At 52.2% G+C, this 22,735-nt stretch overlaps 1 protein-coding gene across 1 annotated transcript in view; it reads right to left on the bottom strand.

Moving 5' to 3' along the window:
- Positions 1–22,735, bottom strand: part of ASTN2 (astrotactin 2) — a 319,829-nt gene that overhangs the window by 119,988 nt on the left and 177,106 nt on the right. The window contains 2 exon segments of the mRNA XM_068211459.1: positions 14,585–14,773; positions 17,459–17,625. Coding sequence (XP_068067560.1) covers positions 14,585–14,773; positions 17,459–17,625 — 356 coding nt within the window.

The raw sequence follows: 22,735 nt of genomic DNA, 5'->3' as shown, positions 1-22,735 counted from the left end.
CCCTGCGGCTTGCACGCTGCTCGCTGTGCAGGCACAAAAGAGTTCCTGCCAGACTTTTTCTGCTCTCTGGAAGCTGTGATCAAAGCCAGCGGGCTCTGTGCAAGGGGCAGGGACATGGATGAGGGGAGGAATGTGACAGCAACCCTATGCATGTGTTGCCACATGTGCCTCCAGCTGGGGCACAGCCGAGCCACTGGCACCTCTGCAGGGGTGCAGGGCCAGGCGTGGGGGTCCAGTGGGATCAGGCAGGATGCAGACAAACCTGCCAGCCCCACAACATCCTCCTGTGTCTCTTGTTCTGCTCCTGGCATCTTCCCAGTAGAACAGCTGTCCAGGACTCACTGGAGCAGTGAGCATGCAGCTCTCTCCAGCGTGATGCACACGGAGTCCACTCCCCAGCACAGTGCTCTCCTGCTGGGGATCTGAGCATCTCCCAAGGCGTTGTGCAGATATTGAGTCATTACACAAGGAAATGCAGTTTCTCCCAGCAGCATCTGACCCAGAGCACGTGCCTGCCTTGGAGGGAACTGATTCCTTATAAACGAGCCTGATGCTGGGAGAGGTCAAATGGCCAAAGGCTTTAGCGAGCTAGAACACTGGCAGGGTGGGCTGAAGAGGAAGGCAGCCATCTGGATTAAACTGAGTTCAAAATCCTGGCTTTGATGGACACTTGGTGTATCCTCAGCCGAGTCCCACAATGCACCCATTGCCTGGGGTGACACACAGCTGAGAGCAGCTCCCACATCTCGGGGTGCTGCTGGGGTGACAGCAATTAGCGGCTGCTCAGGTACCAGGAGCAGGGCTCAGGCAGCAAGAGCCTGCTGTGCCACTGTTCTCCTGTCCTCCTGAAGACAGATGCACAAACCAGCTGTGTTTTTGGGGACTGTGACCTCTAATAGCACAGCCAAGGTCATGCAGCAGAGCCGTGCTGCAGCGCTGGGCTGCATCGCTGCACTCCGCAGTGCTGGCAGCAGCTCTCACTGCTCGTGAGAAGCCTCCAGAAAGGACCAATATCCCAGGGCAAAATGGGGTTTGGGGGGAGCAGGAGAGCTCAGTGCAGGCCCTGGGGAGGAGGTGGAGTGTTGTGGCCTTCCAGGACTGGGCCACGGCTGCTGGATTCTGCTCCAGGGCACAGTTCTGCTGGCCCTGGGGCACCATGTCTCCTTGCTGAGATGCTCAAAGCCACAGCCAAGCTGGCAGTGGGATTTTGGCCTGCAGCAGGGAAAGGTCAGCTGCTGGCTGATATGCATTTCATTTTCCTGTTAGCAACACCGCTGGGCGAAGGAGCAGCTTCTCCTCTTCAGCTCAGTCAGCTGTGGCTCCCTCCCTTGGCACTCTGCTCCCCCAGGACATGGCCTTGAGGATGCACTGTGCAAACCAAGCCTTCCTTGCAGCTGTAAAACTCCCACTGCACATTCCAAGCATCAGCTGGCATGGGGCTTCCTGCCTCCACCCAACACTGACAGCGGATGCACACCCTGCACCTCAGCACCTGGCCAAGTATATTCATGAAGGGGTAAATATATAATTATTATATATAAAGTGACCCCACAAGTGATTAGCTTATGCCCTGAAGCGTGAGATTTAATTACCCTTATCTGAGCCAGCACAGCTACAAATGTTAATCACATTATCATCCAGCAAGCTTATGTTCAGCAAAGTGACTACTCCTTTCTGCTATGCAAGCCTGAGAGGATGCCTGCTCTGGCAAAGAATTAGTTATTAATCTTACCTCTTTCTGTCCCACAATGGCTCGGGGAGAACACGATGGATTTGAGGCTATTTAGTGCCAGCTTTTCACCCAAATTTCTCTTGGAGAAGCTGCCTGCTGGGGTGGCTGCAAGATCAGCAGAGCCCAGTCTGACACTGGGACATTGAGAAATAGCTTCCCTTTAGCTTGTCATCACCAAAAAAAAAAAAAAAAAAAGGATCTGGAGACACTGGGAAACAGAAAAGAGGGTGTCCTGTTGCCACAGCCACTTAGGAGAAGGTAAGCACACTGTAAATCTCCCCCAGCATGTCTCCATGACCTCAGGCCCTGGTGAATTATAAAGGTTTAATGCAAACCGGGTGAAGCAGCAGTTACTCCAAATTTACTCAGCATTAATTTCAGCGAGGCCTCACTCTTGTAGAACGAGACACGATAAAAGAGGAGAGACCAGTTGGATTTTGCCAGGTTCAGGAGCCCCTTCAGTTCCCCAGTTCTCAGCCTTAACCACGACTTGCAATGAAGCGTGGTTGGACCAGGCTGCAGGGAAAAAGCAGAGCACCAATATCATCCCTCCAGCAGCCCCTGATGCTGTGGGTAGGACCTGTCCCTGTGCTGCTCGTCCATGTCCCCAGCCTGTCCCACTTCAGTGCCAGCAATAAACAGCCTGACAATATCCAATAGCTGCCTTACCCCCTGGCTCAGGGAGAATTAGCATTTAAATTGAGGTGTTTCAGGAGGTAAATCACACCAGTGCTGGGGCACAGAAGCCCTGGTGCTCCGGGGCTGGTGTGAGGTGTCTGCACGGCTGCTGCTCAGCACCATCCCCTCCACACTGCCCCAGGCTGAGCCCCAAAACCCTCCATGGGGCTGGGAGCTCCTGTGCTCCCATCAGCATTGTGCTCTGCCAACACTGAACCTGATCTTCCCACAGAGCATCTCCCAACATCCCCCAGATACTACAGCCCTCCTGAGGGCCACACAGGCTCAGCAACGCCACTGAGCACTGAAGGGAACTCAGCCGTGGTGCCCACCACTGTGGCACTGAGAGTGAACGTGAGGTTCATGAATCACCTCCATGGAGAAAAAGTGCATCCCCTCCTGAAGCCATTTCTAAAGGAAACACAAAGGAATTTGCTCTGAGAGGAGAGATGGAGAAGCTGTAAGCAACACAGAATCAGAAACACCCGTGGCTGGAGAAAACCAAAAGAATCGCAGGCTCACAGATTTGTGATTCCAACAGGGTTGGAATGGACTTTAAAACTCATCTCGTTCCACCCCCTGCCATGGCAGGGACACCTTCCACTGTCCCAGGTTGCTCCAAGCCCCATCCAACCTGACCTTGGACACTTCCAGGAACCCAGAGACAGCCACAGCTGCTCTGGGCACCCTGTGCCAGGGCCTGCCCACCTTCACAGTGGTTCAACAGCCTTGTCCTGAGCCTAGGACCTGGTAGCAGGGCCACCATGACACATCTGGGCTGTGTGCCATCCCTCCTTGAGTGGAAGGTCTGGGGAATGCCCAACACCTGTGGATGGAGAGAAATCTGCCCATCTGCAAGGGGCTGGAGCTGCTCAGAACCTGCCAGGAGGATCCATGTCTTGTTCCATGTATCTGCTCTTCACGGTGTCTCCCTGCATTAGCTTTGTCACCACTGACAGCCAAAGGCTCTGACCTTGTCAGCTTCCGTAAGTTCAGCAGCTTCCAGCTCTTTACGACTCGATGGAGAAGACGACAGACAGACCTCCTGGAGCAGCTCATGTTGCTCCTGCCCACCAGGCTGTGGCCACTGCGAGATGACCTGGGCACAGCTTCCCTATGGGAATGATTTGTCCAAGCTGAGCGAGCTGGAGCCAGGCTGGACACGTCCTGTGGGTGCAGATTCCAGTGCTGAGCTGAGCCAAGGCTGTGGATCCTCTCCCACAGGTTGTTTGGGTGCTGTTTGCAATCCTTTCCCGAGTGCTGCTCCTCCTGGCATTGTTGGTACTTGTACTTTCCTTGGCATTGTTTGTAAGGAAGCAACAAATGCAAAACTCCCACTGACTCCAGAGGAGCCTGCACTACCCACTGGGGCTTCCCGAGGAGGCTGGTGCCTGACTTCATCCAGTTCCTCTGGGATTTGGGCACAGCATCCTGCAGCCAATGGCTTCTCCGTGCACCAGCAGCCCCAGTTTTCCAGGGAAACTCACACCCCAGCTGCAGTGCCCTGGGAAGCACAAGCACAGCCTTTTAATATTAATATTTGCCTTTCCAATGTAAATTCAGACCCAGCTCTCCACTCAGCACACACATCCATTCTCTTTAACAATTTGAAATCTTAAACACTTATTTTTTTTTTCCCTCTCCTAAGCTTCATTGTTAACCTTTAAGATGAAGATAAGGCATAAAGGTTTGGAAAGGAATTAGGAGGGACCTTGGAAATGAGCCAGGAGCAGTGTTAATACTGGGCTGCACATCATATCTCTTTGGTTCTTCTCTCCCCCCAGGGTGACTCGGACTGCTCTTGACTACCACCAAGTATTACAAACTCTAATGAGGTTTGGAAAATAAGAAACCCACTGCGGCGTGGGAGAAACTAATAGAAATTGTTTTGTCTTCTCTCTATTAGTCATTAGAAGCAGAAGAAAAACAGCCACAGGCAATGGCAGGGCTGCAATACCACCACACATTTCATGTGCTGGCACTCTGACAATGTCATTTCAGCACAGTTACTGCTCCCACTTTCCCTCCATACCAGACCTCCCGTACACCAGCGTGGGCTCCAGCTGTGCCAGCAACCCTGTGCCACCATCCCCAGCCCAGGGTGACCCCAGTGCCTGTCTGAGGTCCCCATGCAAGGTGTTTGGCCAGCCCGTGGCTCTACCAGCACGGACCATCACCAACCTGGTGTCCCCAAGGGACAGGGGCAGGCAGTGCCCAGGCAGGGGACACTTCCACAAGCAGCAGCACTGCCAGGCAGCCAGAACATATGGAGAAATAGCTGGGATTTGTGACTGCAGCTGCAGAGCTGTGTTTCTGTGTGTGAACTTAATTACAGAACCACAAAACTATGCACAGGGTGAGGTGACAGCACCTGCAGTGACCTCACCCCTGCCACCTTCCCAGGGAACTGTGGTGCCAGGAGCCAAGCCTCAATCCTGGGCTCAGCGAGGTGCCTGGAGCACCTCCCATGTCCCTTCCCTCCTCCCAGCTCTGCAGCCATCACACCCCGGGTGCCTGATGACAAGTGGCAGTGCTGCCACACCTTCCAGATGTTTGCCTGCTGCCCACGGGCACGGCACAGATGGCGAGTGCCAGCATTCCCTGGAAAGCTGGGGCCAGGCACGCAGGCTGTTCTGCCTGTGCTGGGCTCCTCCAGCCTGTGCTGGGGGGAAATGAACCGGCACAAACACCTCGAGCTTTCATCTCCAGGGAGTTGTTACGGAAGGCAGCAGCCCATGGGACACTCCTCCTGCAGCCCAGGCAGGGGCAGGGCACCACAGCAGCAAAGGGCATCGCTGAGGCACAGGGAGGAGGGCGAGGGATGCTGGGCCTGTCCCCAACCCCTGCTCCAGCTTTCCTCTGCACAGAGCCACCAGCATCCAAACCGGGTCATGCCGCCCAGGAACCAGATGCAGAGGAAGATTTAGGGGGTCTGGATTATGCCACACGGGACAGGAGGGCTCCCAGCAGAGCTTGTCCACCACTTTTGGGACACTGGGTACAACTGATGGGGCCCAAGCCCAAACCCAGCACTTGTTTCCAGGTTTATGCAGTCACGAGCTGCACTGCAACAGGCAGAACAGCAAATCCTCCACCTCTGGAGAGGACACTTGGGATGGGGAAGAGGAAGACAAGACTTCCTGCTGCACTGAGGACTGCATCCAAGCCCTGCTGCTACCTTGGAAGCAGGTATGGCTTGACAGCTGGCATAGCTGTGGAGTGCTCAGATGTCCCCACGCTGGTGACTGCTCCTGACTGCATTGCCTGGAGCAAGGATTCACATTGCTAAGTCAATGTCAAGCTGATTTAGTCCTTGCATGGGGAATCTCCATCAACCAGTGCTTGCACTAGCAAGGAAGAGCAGTGACGGGCTGCTGAATGTCAGCCTTGTCCCTGGAGGTGACACTGAAGGGGCCCCATGGTGTGAGCAGCACAAAGCCACAGCCCAACTAATGGGGACCAGCACAGCACACATAAGACGATGCAAAAATTCTGCTATCACATCCTAAAGTCATGTGGTCACAATTTACTGCCTCAAACACTCCTGTTTCACTCTCCTCTTGCTTTTCAGCTGAACATAACCTGTATTTCCATGTGTCCTGAGTGGGTACAGTGCTCCCATGGCCCAGCTGCAGCTCTTGTGAAATGAGGAAGGAAGAAGCAGCAATTTCTCTCTGCAAGGCTATAAAGCCAATAAGGACCCCCTGGGATGAAAGGTACTCCATAAATCTAAGCTGTTATTATAAAACCAATCTCCACCACATCTCTTCATAATGCAGATTAACTGTGCAGTACCTCTATTATAATTAATATCATAAAAGTCAGAGATGGGAAAGGCCAGCAGGCCAGCGAGGACATCCCATGGATTGCTCCCCACAGCACAGGGAAAGGGGAAACTCCTGGGTGCCACAGGAGCTTGGGACAGTGAAGGCAGGTTTGGCAGTGCCGGGCACCATGAAGGGAGTGGTGACAAGAAGGGGGTGGCACATGGATCACCACATCTCTGCCAAAGCCAGGAGGGGAGCAGAGCCCAGCTCCTGGTTCTGCAAGTATCCAGAGCCAACCTCTCATCCCTCCTCTCCTGTCCATACAGTCAGGGAATTACTTAGGTTGGAGAAGACCTTTAAGACTGAGTCAAACCATTAACACAGCACTGCCAAGGCCACCACAAACCACGTCCCCAGGTGTGACATCCACACACCTTTTGAATCTCTCCAAGGATGCTATAACTTCACTTCTGACCTGAGAAGTCTGTGCCAGGGCTTGACACCACTTTTGGTGAATAAATTTTTCAAATATCCAGTATAAGCATCACCTGGGACAACCTGAGGCTGTTTCACCTTGTCCTATTGCTTGTCACCCAGGAGAAGAGACCAACCTCTTAGTGTTGCCCCTTGTGTCTCCTTTTCTCCAGGCTAAACACCCCCAGCTTCCTCATGGACTTGTGCTCCAGAACCTTCCCCAGTTCCGTTCCCTTCTCTGGACACACTTCAGCACCTCAATGTCCTTCTTTTTGTGAGGGGCCCAGAAGTGAGCCCAGGATTTGAGGTGTCCTTCACCAGTACAGAGTACACAGGGACAATCACTGCCCTGGTTCTGCTGACCACACTATTGCTGGTACAAACCAAGATGCCACTGGGCACACTGCTGGCCTCTCTCCCAAATCCTTATGGGTGTCACCATCAACTTTTCACCAGGTGGACTCAGAAGACCTCAGGGAACCCCCTGACAGCTGTGTGGGGACATGGGTCAGGGGATGTCAGTGTGGAATGACCATGGCAGGGCAGGCTCTGTGCAGGAAGAGCCTGTGTCCCAGCCTGCCTTCCCAAGGGATGAGCATTCCCCCAGACCCTGCACCTCCCGTCCCACAGGGAGCATCCAAGCCAGGAGACACAACCCTGCCATACACACACAGACACCTCAGCAGCATTCCCAGACTCAGATCCCCCTGCCCAGGGACCAGCACTGCTCCTCACTGCCTCCCAACCCACAGAGCACGCCCCAAGGCACTCTCCCTTCCTCCCCATCCCTCTCCCATCTTCCTGCTGTCCTCCGTGCTGCACGTGCATGGCCCTGGCACTGCTCCCTGCCTGGCAGCGTGGCAGCGGGCAGGGCAGGAGGGACACAGCCCTGCCTGGGCACAGCCCTGCTGCTGCGTGGCAGCTCCGTGGCGTGTGCTGCGGGATCAGCTGTGGGAATGCAAATCTGCGCCTCCCCCGCCAGCAGCCGCTAACAAGATAATGAATATTTTCATCAGCTGCAGAGAATACAAACATCTGTGCAGGCTGGGGGAGTGGGGAGCAGGGCTGGGGGGGAGGAACAGCTCCCTGGCATCCCTCACTGCAGGGGCAGCAGCTCCACTGCCAGGGAAAGGAAAGTTCTGGTCCCTGAGGCAGGAGAAGCCCATGGATGACATTCCATCAGCTCCAGTGGGTGCTGGCAGTGTCTCTGACAGCAGTGCCTCGGCTCTGGACTGTGCTGGTGTCTGTAAGAGCCTTCCACGGGCAGGGACACCTTCCACTGTCCCAGGGTGCTCCCAGCCCTGTCCAACCTGGCCTTGGACACTGCCAGGGATCCAGGGGCAGCCACAGCTGCTCTGGGCATCCTGTGCCAGGGCCTCCCCACCCTCTGATTGAGTAACTTCTTCCTCATTTAAATCTCACAATCACGGATGTACAAAATTGGGTTTAGGCTCTGGCTGCAGGGTCAACTTCCGCCGTGGCCATCCCTCTTCCTCTTCCTCCTTCTCCCAGGGGCTGAGGCACATGCTGGGAGCAGTGGGGTTCTCACAGGCAATGACCAAACAGCAGAGGCTGACTGTCAGTGAGGTCATCCTGCTACCTGCACAGACAGGAATGAAACAGAGCAGCTCAGAGGTGCATCCAGAGCTGGGATGGGGCAGCAGGAGCAGGAGGTGGCTGCCATGGCCATGTCCATGTTCACCAAGGATGTGATGGCCCATTTTCTAAATCCTACCTGCAGCTGGTGCAGAACCACTCTGAGAACCTCCAGTATTTGAACAATCTCAGTTACAAAGCATCTCTTCCACCCTGGACCCCTGCATTGTCTGACACTACACCCGCTTTTGTTTTTGTAGAATAAAAAATGCTCCCAACTTCCTGCAGAAGCACGTGGCTGCAGACTGGGCAACACCAGCTCAAAACCACACAATCTGTCATCCTTTTTGGTGGGATGAGAACTTTGAAATAGAAAGGGATGCAACAGTGACCTAACTGATGGAATGCTGTGCTAATTGCATTAGTCATTTATACACTGGATTGGAAAAAAACCTCACTGCTGAGCCTGTCCAGTGAAGATGTTCTCAAAATACAGTGTGTGTTTGTGGGCTCTGAAACATCCCATACATGCCACAGCAGATTCCACCCTCACAGAGCTGCTAAACTCCTAAAAACCCCTTAGCTGCTACTCAGGACCACGGCATGAGGTGTTAGCCTGGCTTGGAAAGACATCATTGCCTCCAACTAGCGTGTCTGAGGCTTCAAAGTTGTGAACAGGTAATAGAACTGCAGCAACAAACAATAAAAAGATGAATGAAATGGAAGGCAGCCACTGGAAAAGAGATCCATCCATTATCCTGGCCTGAAGGGTAATAGGTAAACAAGGCACTGGTGCACTGGCTGGCGCTGGACTCGGGAATAATAAACAGCACAATTATAACTCCTGCGCTTGGAGGTTTCAAAGAGAGAGAGAAAAATGTGGGGGGAAGGGTGTTAATGTACCCACTTACAGACATGACATTCGTGTTGCTGAGGGGGAAGCAGGATGTCCCTGCCAGGGCTGGCCCGTGAGCTCCAAGCCAGGGCACCAGCAAAGCCCCTCCAGCCTCTCACACCCAGGTGTGATGCTGAGCCCCCATCCCAGTGCCTGGCAGCACCCACCAGGTGAACAGTGGATGGGTGGAGATGTTTCCCAAACAGCCCTGGCAGGGGTGGCACTGAGCTGCCAGCTCACCCTGCTACCACTGTGCTGGTTTATTATGGGATGAGAAGCATCGAGGGGAAGAAGAGACAGATTTAAAATGAACTGGCCAAACTCCCCATCAATCTGATGAGAATTGCCCACATCATCTCAGCGACCTGACAGCACGAGCAGAGCTGTGTGGAGGCAGAGCCTGCTGGAAGCAGCTGGGGCAGTGCCCATCCCTCCCTGCAGCACCCCTGGCACCTCAGCACCACCTCCAACCTGCTCCCTTCCCTTCCCCAAGGCTGCAAAGAAGCAGCAGCCCTCTCTTATAAGTGGGAATGGAGAGAACAGCATCCTCCAGGGACTGAGCTGCAGAGGGAAGGACTATTCCTGTTTGCAGGAAGGTGCTTGGCATGGCACAGCACGGCAGCCCTGGGTCCTCCACAGCCATCCTCCCTGGATATGGAGGAGGGAAACCACTTGGTGCTTAGCAGGGAGGGAACACCAACATGAATGTTCTCCCTGCCTCCAGCCATCAAACCATTCTGGCTCCTTACCTGCCCTCAGCACCTCAGAACTCCCCCAGCTCGCTGCACCTCTGCTGGGAGGAATCAAACAGGGGCTGTGGGGGTGTTCCTGTGTCCTCCTGGGGCTTTGCCAAGCTGGAGCAAGAGCCAGGATGAGAGGCAGAGGTAGGGAGGGGAAGGGACTCTGCTAAGGGGAGACAGCTGCTCCCAGCTGCCATGCATTGCCCTGACATCCCATTTGCCATGGAGCAATAATCCAGCAAATAAAGCTGGCTCCACGGGCAGTTTTGGGATTTCTCCATATTAATGGCATAAAAGCAACAGTCTGAAACTGCAAACAGCTTTTAAACAAAAATATCTATTCCCTCATGGCAAAGAGACAACACAAAACCAGATAAAGAATGAACAAACAACCCATTTGGAAAATAACTCCTCAATGATTTGGGAACGGCACAGGGCTCAGGCTCTGCCCCACCGTGAGGCAACGGGGGAAAATCACTCTAATCTAGTCTTTAGTGAGCTGCATGCATTGCTGAGCCTCCCAGCTAGACCAGGAGGTGTGACTGGAATAGATCAGCTCCAATCCCATCTACTTATTAACCTCACAGAGCATTTTGCCAAGGGGAACAACCTTTTTTAAGGAGAGGAGAGGAGAGGGGTGCCCAGAAGAAGATGGCTCTGAATGTGCTTTTGGCTCAGCAGTGGAAGGACCAAAGGAGGCTTCTGGTGAGTGATGGAAAATCCCCCTTCAGTCCCCTCCCAATGTGCCCACGAGGGACTGCACAGGAGAAGCATCACTGGAGGAGTGCTCTGATTTAAATCCTTGCAATAAGGCAGCAGCAGCGATGCCATGGTGCACTCCTCCGAGCAGGAGCCCTCATGCTGGCATGTCCAACAGAGCAGCTGAGCACCCCAAGCTCCACACAAGTCATCAGTGGTTATTAAACCACCTCAGTAGAGAAGAAGCTGCTCACAGAGCTCCTGACTGCTGATGGCTGGGGCAGAGCTGCAGGGATGCTGTGGAGCTCCCACCCTGCTGGGCTGTGGCTGCATTGTCACAGATGGATGGGGAAAAGGGTCCTTGGCACCAGCACAAAGGGCCATGTGAGCAGGGACAGGCTCTAGGCAGCACAACGAGGTGTTCCATCAGTGCTGGAGTGCATGTGGAGCACACAGCAGGAACCAGGCTGGCTGCTGCCCAGCCCTGCTGGGGTACACTGGCCTCAGCAGCCAGAATCTGCTTCCTCCACCCATCCCCTGGGTGTTGCCATCTCCTCAGTCACACAGCTGAAGTCTTTGGATAAATGCCTGAGCCCTTAGGATGAAATGACATCTATTAAAGGGGAAACACAAAATCTGAAGCAGCACTGACTGCAACCACATGTTGGTCTGAGGCCTGAGAGCTCCCAAGCTGTGCTGCATCTCCACACCCACCTGTGCTCTGCATCCTGAAGGCACCCACTGCACATCCCCAGCCCTTCCAGCTGGTCAGATACCATGAAGCCATCATTGCTACACCTGATCCATCCCACTGGTGTGCTGAGCATGGCCAGGAGGGCGCCAAGAGGATGGACCAGGCTCTGCTCAGTGATGCCCAGCAATGGGACCTGAAGGAGGCAATGGGCAGAAACTGCAGGAACTGCTCCTGCAATGGGCAGGAACTTCCCAGGAAGTTCCATCTGAACATGAGAAGGAACTTCTTCACTGTGCAGTGAGTGACCAAGCACCGGAACAGATTGCCCAGAGAGGGCGTGGAGTCTCCCTCACTGGGTTATTCAAGGACTGCCTGGATGAAATCCTGTGCCCTGTGCTCCAATTGGACCAGATAACCCAAAGTGGTTCCTTCCATGGAACCTGGCCCATTCTGCAGCCACCAGAAGGGCAGAGACTCTAATTAATCAGTGCTGCAGCCCCTTAGGTGGCAAAGAGACCTCCCCGACCCCCAGGGGATGGAAATTTTGCAGTAACTGATAAGTGTTGCCCAGGCCAGGGTGTGCAAGGCAGCTTTTCCCAGCACAAAGGCTCCCTCCCATCCTCATGCTGACATGCCTGGCAGATTGAGAATATCCTGTTTATTAAAGACACTGAAGATGTGGCAACATGGGAAGCAGACACCATTCAAAAGATTGTCACATCTGCATAGCTAAAGGATCCCAGCAGTCATAAATCCTTCTAAAATACTCAGCCCCTTGTTCTGATAGCAGGTTCTTGCTCCTACTTTGCAGAAACAGGCTTTTAATCCCTAGTATTAGGCAGCTTCCTGCTATGTTTCAAATGCACCAAATTAAGGGCTTCTCTAACAGCTGGTGTCTTAATGCTCAGAGAGGTTCTTGAATATCTATGAAAATCAGAGGCAAATTACATCTTTTAGTTAATAATTTCTTCTCCATTAACCTCCTTCTCTTCCCTTGTTAAGGGATGATGTAATGGTGCCTCTACATCGTGACCTGCAGGCACCCCTGGCAGCCTGGCCCTGGGGGAGGACACTGCACGCAGGGAGCTGAGCCCTTCTCATCACTGCCTGCTGCTTTTGGAGCCTCACTCAGATGGGAAAAGGGCAGCTGTGCTGACCTTCCAGGCTGCTGGAAGCATTTCTGGAGCACGATGTGCTGTGAGCTCTGCAGAGCCACTTCATGGCACGGCACAGCCTGCAGCACGTGGGCAGCCTGGCAGGCTGCTCCTGTTCCAGACCGGCTTTCTCCTGCCCCTCACTGCTGCTAACTTAACATATAATAACAAAACAATCACAATTATAAACATGTTAGACACAAACACAAACATCACAGCTATTTCTTATGTATTTTAGCCTGAAAAATAAAAATTAATAACACCTTTAAGCTCCCTCACAAAGATTAAAAGAACTAGCTTATATTTACAAAGTAAACATATAATTGTCATTACAAAGCCAGAAAACAAAACTATTCATCCCTTCGTTATACAAAACCCATCATAATATAAAGAAAAAATCTCATCTCAATAGAGAACAAAAATAAAAGTATATTTTTTATTAGTCACAAAAGCACTCACTACCCTAAAATTAACCTAGAAAACAAACAACCTAATATAAGTAAACCGGTAATCCCTAAAAAAATAAACAAACCAAAAACTAAGTACTCTCAAAAAATTAGTAAAAAACAATCATGAAAAAAGCCACATTAAGACAATAAACAATCTGTAGAATTCTCCAGTGCTCATCATTCACCAAAAAAAAAACCTCTACTTCTGAAATTAATTCTAATTCTGGGACTAAAGAGACTGAAGCCCCTGTGTGTGACAGCAGGTTGTACAAAGAACTTGGCTGTCACTGCACAGCTCCTCACAGGGAAAAGCTTCTCCGCACTGCACAGCCCGGCCAGCACGGCAGGAGTGGTGCCAGCCCTGGGAAGGAGGACTAACAGCCCTTTTTTAACCACAAAACCCCTCAGGCAGAGCCCCAGGGAGTGTTTCTGGCCCCTGGAAGATGCCATCCCAGCACCTCAGGTGTTTTATTCCAAGGGCAACCCCGGCAGGAACTGCTCCTGGTCCAGCTCAGGACTGCCCAAAGCTGCCATCCTCAGGGTGTCCTCAGAAGGGAAGACTTGAAGAAGCCACGTGCCCCAGGAGAAACCAGCCCTACAGACAATCCTTGTGTGCTTTCCAGATGGAATTCAGCCCTGAGAACAGGGGATACATTTGCTACTTGGAAACAACAAAACATCCCTTAGAGCCACCAGCTCATGGAAAACTTCATCTCTGCAGCCCTGGCTCTGCTCTGATGATTCTGATGATTCCAGTGACAATTCTAACGTGAGGGAGAGAAAGCAAAGAGGAGTCTACTGGGAAAATTGCCTTTGTGTCCTGTCAGTTCTCACCCCCAGCAAAAGCTTTTGCTGATGCAGCTTGTGATGCCTCTGTCATCAAGAGAGCAGAAGGCCAGAGCTCAGCTTGAATCCACAGCCAGGGAAGGTTTGGCCAGCTGGGCAAAAACACCTGGAAAACTCTGTGGGCAGCAGGGATGAGGACCCACAGCTGCAGCTAAAATCAGAGGCAGCAATGAGGTGTTGGTGCCTGCACAGGAAATAAACAGGTGCTGGGCAGGGAGAGCTGTGTCTGGATCCTCTCCTGACTGTGATCAGTGCTGCTGCTTCGAAACTCACAGAGCCACCCTGGCTTACAGCTGATCAAAACACAGCTGCATTCAGAAGACCTGAAGAAAAATAACTAAAAAACTCACCTGCCAGCCCTGAATTCAGCAAGCTCTCCTCTGTGAGCCCTGCAAGGTGAAGGCATTTACCTTCAGCTCATTTACATTATTTATCATGCTATATCCACAGCTCCTCCCAGCGCTGTGATGGGGGCACTGAATAAAACCAGCTGGCACAGGCTGAAAACACAGCAAAGGAAATGCTCTTTCACACTACACACAACCAAGCAACTCGTTGTTGCAGGATATCATGGAGACGGAAGACATCAGTGTCTAGAAAGACATGAGGCAACACTCCTGAGAAAGGCCCACAGAGCACAGCTGGATGTGTTTCATCCTGACAAGACACGGAGCAGCCCAGGGGGGTCCTGTGCTGCTGCCAGAGGGAACAATGAGCAGGTAGGAAAGCCATGGATGCTTTTATCCTCTTGCTCTCTTCCCCTCACAAGCAAATCAGAGATGCTGGCTCTGTCCCACTGGACCTCAGTCCCAGCTCACCACCCTGATATTCCCCAAACTAGGGGCAGAACCAGGACATACCTGAAAGTCATCTGGAACACCTGCCCTTGGTTGACGTGCTGGCTCCTGTTGTTGTAGCCGTGCAGCATCTCCCCAAAAAGGGTGTCATTGAACTTGGCATCCGACTTCAGGCACTTGGGGCCCTCGCAGATGTCAGACAGCATCAGGCAGGACTTCCCATCTGGGGCCAGCTTGTACTCCTCCACACACCTGTGGGGCACCACAGGCCACGTGAGATGAGCAGGCACAGAGCAACCCACCCCACGAGCCTCTGCTGAGCCCAGCCAAGCACCACCAGCACCTGCAGCAGTTGTTTGGACACGTGAAGGGTCACAGAGCCCAAATCCTCTGTCCTGGCTGGGTTGGGTGACCAGTGAATGGGGGCTTGGTTCCCAGCTCCCCTCCCTCCTGCAGCAGCGTGGCCCATCTGCCTGCAGTGAGGTTGGGTGGGGCTTGGAGCACCCTGGTCTGAGGGAAGGTGTTCCTGCCCTTGGCAGGGGGGTGGAATAAGAGGAGCTTTCAGGTCCCTTCCAACCTAAACCATTCCATGATTCCATGCTGTTCTGCCTGGAGCTGTGCTGGAGAGCAGAGCTGAGCCCACTGTGTGTCTGGTGCTTGGGTACAAACATTCCCCATGGCACAGCAAAGCAAAATCAAGCCCCTGCCCCTTCTTCCACCTAGAAATAGCCTCCTGCGAGGAAGCAGCTCCAGCCTGGCTGCTCCTCTGCTCTTTGATCCCACTTTCAAGCCAATTCTGAGTAAGATTCACATGTTCATCTTCAATTGACAGGAAGGGAAACTGAGGCAAGCAGCAGGGATGTGATTTAACTGCAGACACTGGACACCACAGTGGAATCTTTTCTAAGTGTGCCATCCTGCCTCTCCTCCTCTTCCACCAGCCTTTTTGTCAGTTCCCACCATACTGGGAATCCTCTGTTCCCTCCCTACTCCTTCCTCCCCACAGCCCCAGTGCTTAACACCACCCTCACCTCTACCCAGGCTTGCTTCCCTCTCTCCTTCCTCTACTGCATTTTGCTGCAAGCAGAGCTCCCACCCGTCTGTCACACTTTTCCTTGCCTGCTCCCAAAGCGCAGCTCAGCCTTGAAAAGGGATTATGAAAAAAGAAGGGGAAAAAAAAAAAGGGAAAGAGTCTCTGTCCTTGAGGATGCAAGGCTGAAATGCAGATTCGTGTGGGTGGAGAGCATGGAATATCCCAAGATTTTCTAGACCCTCCCCACAAAGGATGCTGGTGCCCACATGAATTTCTGACCCCTTCTTCAGGCACAGAGCAGAAAACGTGCTCTGTTTTGGTGACTCAGTCACTCTGCACTGCTAAACAATAATAAAAAAAGGTAGTGTTGGGGGGGGGGAACCAACAAAGCAGCAAAAATGGGATAAATAAAGGAGAAACTGGCACGGGCAGAGCTCCCTGGGCTGCTCTTCCCAGGGACCAGCCAGCAGTCAGAGCTGCGTGAGGTCTTTGCTGCACCTGCAGGCATCGGGACTTGACGGATGCTCCTCGGAGTTACTGCTAGGAATTCACTCCTCTTCTTGCTTGTGGGCATTTTCTTTCCAAAAGGGCTTTTTTCCCTTTTCTTCATCCTAATCTGTCACACTGGGACATGGAGTAGGTTCCTGAGTGTGCCTGAGAGTGTGAACCAGCCGTGGGGCTGGGGCAGGCGATGGATGGCTGCAGCTGTGCAGCACAAAGCCAGATAATCACTGAGCTCCTTTTAGAGCACACTGCAGCCAGGGAGATTTTCCTGAGAGAAAATGCTAAATTGTGTAGGATTATAAGATCCTGGCCAAAATCAGGGATGACACTCTATTTTTAAGGGAGGCACAAGGGAAGAAAAAAAAAGTAAATTTTAAGTGATATTTTTTAAACAAATCCTACACCTTCCCCTCCAACACACAATGTACAATTTTTGGGTTCCTTCACAGTGAGTCACAGATCAAACTGTACTGTCACAGTACAGTGGGGGAGAGAAGGAAGGTGCATCTGCTCACACTGCTCCTCACACTTCCCTCAGGAAAACCAGGTGCCTCTATTCCCTGCTGGAAGTCAGCTCCATCAACAGCCTTTTTCTGGGACACTCAGCTCCAGGCTGGGTTGGGATGGGTGGCACAGGAGCTGGCAGGGACGGAGATGGTGTGAATGAAAGTCATGTGGTAATTCCCACAGGAATTACTGGAACATCATGGAAAAGACAAGAATTTTTGATTATAGGTAAAGACAGAAGCAGTATTTTGGGGCTCATAATTTATCCATCTCTCGTTTTAGCAAATTGTAATGAAGAATTAACTGGTTTAGCTCAGGCTTTGCACCCACCACTGGTAATTCCTGAAAATACTCCAAGGGCCAAGGCTATTGCTTTACCAGCACACACAACAGAGCAAGTGATGCCAATACAAGATCAGCAAGTGTCGTTTGAACGTGCAGATTTAGAAAATGCTGTTCTTTGGATTAGGTGTGATCAACCACAGATAGCCTGCAGCTTGGTGTATAGTAACAAAACAATAGTTATAGGAAGGGGCTGCTCGTTGAGGAGCCTTGGAGGGGACTGACTGTGGAAGAGGTTTTACAGCGACTTCTGTGAGACAGAAGTTTGATAAGAGGATACACATTCACCCCCGGAAGAATTTTCTACCAAGGTCGTTGACATAGAAACCAAGAAAGAAAAGATAAATAAGAGAAACCTGCCACTGCCTGTTCCAATGAGCACTTGGTTTGTATTTCCTGACCAACGAGTAAAGTGTAAACTTCTGAGTTTGTAAGAATGTAGAAAAAGCATGCAGGCTAGAATAAAACCAGCTTGAAGCCTTCTGAAAATGGAGTGTGTTGCTTTGTATGGTGACTGTCTCAACCACAACAACTGACTAGAGGGGACTCACCCACAGAACATGAAGATGGTGCTGGACGAGGGGTCGTGGGGCAGAGGGAGGGTCTGCTGGAGGCAGAGCTGCTCGCAGCCGCCGTTGAAGCCGTCGGAGCAGTCGATCCCTTTGGAGTAGTCGTAGCAACCGGTGCCATCCTTCATGGGCCGCAGGTCCTCAGGGCACTGCAGCGAGACAGGGCACAGGAAAGGTCACCTGGGCGTCCTCCCCCACCCTGGAGCCCCTGTGCCTCTCAGGGCACAGCCCATCCCAGAGCCAGTGCTGCTGAACTCCTTTTCCATCTGAAGGAGATGAGTTTGTCCTGGGAGATGGATGGGGTAGCCCTGCACCACCTTGCACAGCCCTTGGGAAAGGGGCAAGGGCCACGGGGCACGGATTTGGTCTGCTGCCAATGCCTCCCCCCTCACCCTCCCTCTGGAAGAGGGTGAAATCCTTGAGGCAGCAAAACTACACAGCAATAAAGCCTCAAGCCAGTGTGGGGTAAAACTTCACAACCCTCTGTGTTTGTTCCCTGTTCCTCCAAAATGCAGAAAAATCCAGTGCAACCCAGAAATAAACACCTCGACACCTGGGACCAACCTAGAGAACCATCTCAGTGCTTGGGAATGACCTAGAAATCCATCTGAACCCATGCCAGGCAGGTCAGCAAGCATGGCCTTGGCATCATGCCCAAAAGGATCTTGATGCCTGCAGTAGGCAGGACCAGCCCATGGCAGAAGCAGGACTGGGGGCAGCCAGGATGGCAGCCCAGGCTCATCAGTTTTCCACAGCTGAGGGAACCGTGGCTCTAATTTCTAATTCCAGTTCCCCAGCTTGTTTTCCTTGCCCCAAAAGATAAAAGCCAGCAGATGGCAAATGCCATCGATAAATTGTCACCCAGACTAAAGCACACTTCCACTTTGGTTATTTATCCCTTTTCACCAAACAGACACACACACAAACAACAACAAAAAGGCCAGTCCTTGAAAAAATAAATAAATCTTGTCTGGGAGCAGCTCACAATTAAAAATGCATTATGGAATTTCTTGAAGATGAGTTCGACTGGAGATGGCACAGGTAATGATAAAGGCAGCTTATAAATGGCCTTTGTCAAGCAGAAGAAAGGTTATAAAACCACTATACTTCGTGCTTAAAAAAAAAATCAATTTTCCATGTGAGCAAAATGCTGTACATATTAATAAAAATTCAGGAGACCCTGGACCTTGTGTTCACTGACACTGGCAGGGTCCTGATGGGAGATGGGCTGCTGAGCCTCACTCACTCTTGGCTACTTAAGAAGCAAAAAGGACAGCAGAAAGGGGCTTTAGGGAGTCCTGGCTCCCTCTGAGCCATCACAGAATCCTAGAATGTTTGGGTTGGAAGAGACCTCTCAAGACCGTCCAGTTCCAACCCTACTGCCATGGGCAGAGACACCTTCCACTGTCCCAGGCTGCTCCAAGCCCTGTCCAACCTGGCCTTGGACACTGCCAGGGATCCAGGGGCAGCCACAGCTGCTCTGGGTACCCTCACAGGGCAGAATTTAATCCTAACATCTGATCTAAACCTCCCTTCCTTCAGTTTAAAACCATCACACTTGTCCTACCCTGCTATAAGGTTCATCCCCATCTTTCTCTCCACCTCCTAGAAACCCTGTGCCACATCCCTACAGCAGCAGCATCAAAACTGCTTCTGCCACACCTGCAGCAACTGGGATGTGCTGCTCTCTGTGCCAAATGTCCCTCAGATCCCTCACTGCCTCCTGTGCCCTCAGCTCTGAAGCTTGCAAACCTCAGCACCATCCTTGGGGACACCGGGTAAGGTGAGAAGGGAAGGCACAAGGCTTTTCCATCCAAAGGATCTTGGCAGCAAAGGGCTCTGGAATAGGATGCTGTCCATCCTTGCAGAGCAGGCAGGGTCCCAAAGACACAGCTCTGGAATTAGCAGCAGGAAGCAGCAGAAGACTTGGGAGCAGGAGCCTTCCCAGATGCATGTACAGAACAATGAAGGAGGAGAGGATACTGAGAGCAACCTGTGCTTTCCACCACCCCGGAGCTGCCTGGGAAACAGCACCAGGATGAGAGCGTTTGTGAGTGTGCAGATACAGCTCTTATCTCCTCCTTGTCTGCTCCAAGAGCAGAGCTGTGCAAACTGGCGGAGAGATCTCCCTGGAGGACACGGGGAGGTCTGGCTGCAAACAGCACCTCTGCTTCACGGCACTGCATCCCCCCCACATCCACTGGGACAGGGAGGGGCAGGGCTCTGCTCAAAATCCCCTGGAGATCCTGAGGGATCTTCCAGGGTGCTGAAGGCACCTGGATGGGACTGTAAGGCAGCAGGAGCTGCAGGACCACAGCCAGAGGATCAGCCACAGCTTTTCGGTGCTGTCACTTGGAATTCTTGCCTTGGCACGGATCCATGTGCTGAGCTCAGCACCTTCTCCAGCCCACAGAGGAAGAAGATGGTTCTTTCCCTGTGACTGGGTTAGTGGGTCAGCAAAGCCCTCCCTCCACCCTACTCTGCTTGAGGCCACCCTTGGGATAGTCCTCCAGTTTTGGCTCTTAAGCACCAGGAAACGTGTTTCCTTTCAGTTCATAATTATGCATCCTAATAGTCATTAATTACAGCAGGCAAATAGCTCAGCACAGCATTTGCAAAAGAAAGCGCTCCTGTCTCTCCACATCCATCCCTGCTCAGAGCAGAGCTGGCTCTCCAGTCAGCTGCTGTGCTGCAGCACGGAGCTCTCCAGGGACAGAAAGCACTGGGAGCCAACGTGAAACCTCAGGATGTGTCCCTGCCCGTGAGAGCCACGGGAATCAGCAAACTTGGCAATTAATACTGGCCAGGCAACACCAGCCTCTCCATGGAGGGTTTTGCAGGGATGAATAGGTGGATGAAGCAATTACTGAGCACAATAAATCACAGAATGGTTTGGGTGGGAGGGGACCTTAAAAATCAGCTCAACTCCCCAGCCATGGGCAGGGGTGCCTCCCACTATCCCAGGTTGCTCCAAGCCCTCTCCAACCTGACCTTGGATACTTCCTGGGGCAGCCACAGCTTCTCTGGGCTTATAAATCTTTGTAATACACCTCCCTGCCCCTGGAGCAGAGGATTTCCCATTGGGATGCCCTGCTGATGGATCAGACTGGGGGAAAACTGAAGTCCATTTGAGTGCAGCTACGTTCTTGCCCACAGGAGTCAGAAATGACCATGGAAAAAGCCAGTTTGTGTTAATCCTGACTCCCTGATGGATCAGCTTGGGCTTCTGGACGAGCTTGGAAAGCCAGCACTCACCCTGTGCTCACCGTGCTTTTATAAAGGGACAGATCTGCTCTTGCTGACATTGATTTGCCTGGCTTGGGCAGCAGAGAACCAATAACTACAGTGAGTTTTAATCAATGCCCCATCAATTTAGGTGCAGTTCAATTTGCAATCTGCCTTGGCAGTGACACAGGACGGGGGGCTCTGTTGGAAAATGATTACAAAATCAATAAGCAACTCTGTCAATAACTTTGTCTGGGTGAGCACGGGTGGCACGTCCCACCCTGGTGGGAGGAAAGCTGGTGCCCCAGCAGGTCCTGGGCAAACACCTCTGCACACCCCTCATCCACACATGGATTTATTGAGCCAGGAAGCAAAGGGATCCCACACACTGTTACCCAGAGATACGAAAGAAAAAGCTGTTTGTGGTTTACCACGTTAGAGTCACTGCATGCATTCACTTCCAATTCCCAGCCCATTCCTTATCCATGGAGCTGACCAGGAAACATAGCTCAGAGCTTGGGAAAAGGGTCTGCTGCTTAATCCATGCTATGGAGAGGAAAAGGAGATGTAGGGGGAGACTCCAGCTCATGGTCTGCTCAAAATCCAAGGAGAAGCTGTTACCATACAAATATAATTCCACGGTCTTGCAATTCCACTCCATCTATGCAGAAATGAACTGATTTCTCTGTGCTGACAGACAACCCTGAAAATTGCTCTTGGCATTGGGAAAGAAAACTTTCTTTTCTTGTTGTGTGTTAGCACTGATAACACAGGTCCTGAAGGCTAAACATGACCCTCAGCTCCAACCCTCAGACCCTGCTGTTGCCAAGGGGTCTGAGGAGAAGGAGCCACCAGCAGCTCCACATGGTTTGGCTGATGGCACAGTTGGACACCAGCCCATCCCCTCCCATCCCAGAGCACACGGGTCCTTATTCCTGTGATTGCAGTCAGCAAATGAATTTTGAGTACTCACAGGGAATGGATGTGCTGAATAGGAAGTGCTATTTTTATCTGTTGTTTTGCAAAACAGGCTTTTTTCGCTTTGAAATGACATCTCCAAAGTGACTCGGAGTGGCAGATTTGGCAGGGCCTGCTGCCACATGCCCAGAGCCACCCCTGGGAATACACCAGATCCAGCCTCACCGATACACAGGAGCTCTGGTTTGGAACAAAATGGGATACCTGTGCCCACTGTGCCCACTGCTGTCACCCCAGCACAGCGTGTGGCACCGTGTGGCCTCCTGCCACCAGGACTGGGCACAGCTCCTCTGCCCAGCAGCACCAGCAGCATCCCCAGCACAGCCAGGGCAAACACAACGGGAGGAGGATCATCTTTGGAGGAAGGAACGCAAGCACACACCAGAACCTGTGTGAGATTGTGCCTTAGGAAAATAAATACCTGGACAAGTCCCTGCTCATGTAAAGTAAAAAAAGGAGCTTTTGCTCACTTTCTCATTTGCAAAGCTCGTTAGCAGCAAGATGGGTGAGGGGTCACTGGAAGGCAAATCATTACTGACACGGATCCCCCAGGTGGGAGCACATCCGCTCTCCTCCATCTGAGCTGCCTGCCAGAGCTGCTCAGCTCAGCTCCTCTCCTCCATTATTAAGTTTAAAGAAGCAGAATACTTTATTAAGTGTTTCTGTAGAGAGTAAACTGCCCTTTTTGTTATTCCACTCTGTTTTCTCAACAACAGCAGCCTTCTAGTCAGAGCCTTCTGCATCAGGTGCTGGAGGTGATGCTCTGGGTACAGACGAGTTTGAATCCCCCCAGCTCTTAAAAACACAGAGGGAAGCTGCCACCAAACCCCACTCCTAGTGCTGCTCCAGGCACCATTCTCATGCCTGGATGCCTCCAGAAGTGAGACCAGGACCCCAGGCTGCATCCCCAGCACTGCTGGCAGTACAATCAGCTGGTGGCTCAGTGCCACAGAGCACCAAGGACCGTTTCCAAAGGCCCTAATGACCCCCCTTTGCGCTGAGTCCTCACCGAGGAACCTCCTCAGCGGGAGACAAAAACATTAATCCGAGACACTG

Source organism: Anomalospiza imberbis, chromosome 21 (genome assembly GCF_031753505.1).
Source record: "Anomalospiza imberbis isolate Cuckoo-Finch-1a 21T00152 chromosome 21, ASM3175350v1, whole genome shotgun sequence".
NCBI lineage: Eukaryota > Metazoa > Chordata > Aves > Passeriformes > Viduidae > Anomalospiza > Anomalospiza imberbis.
This window is presented reverse-complemented; position numbering and strand designations above follow the sequence as displayed.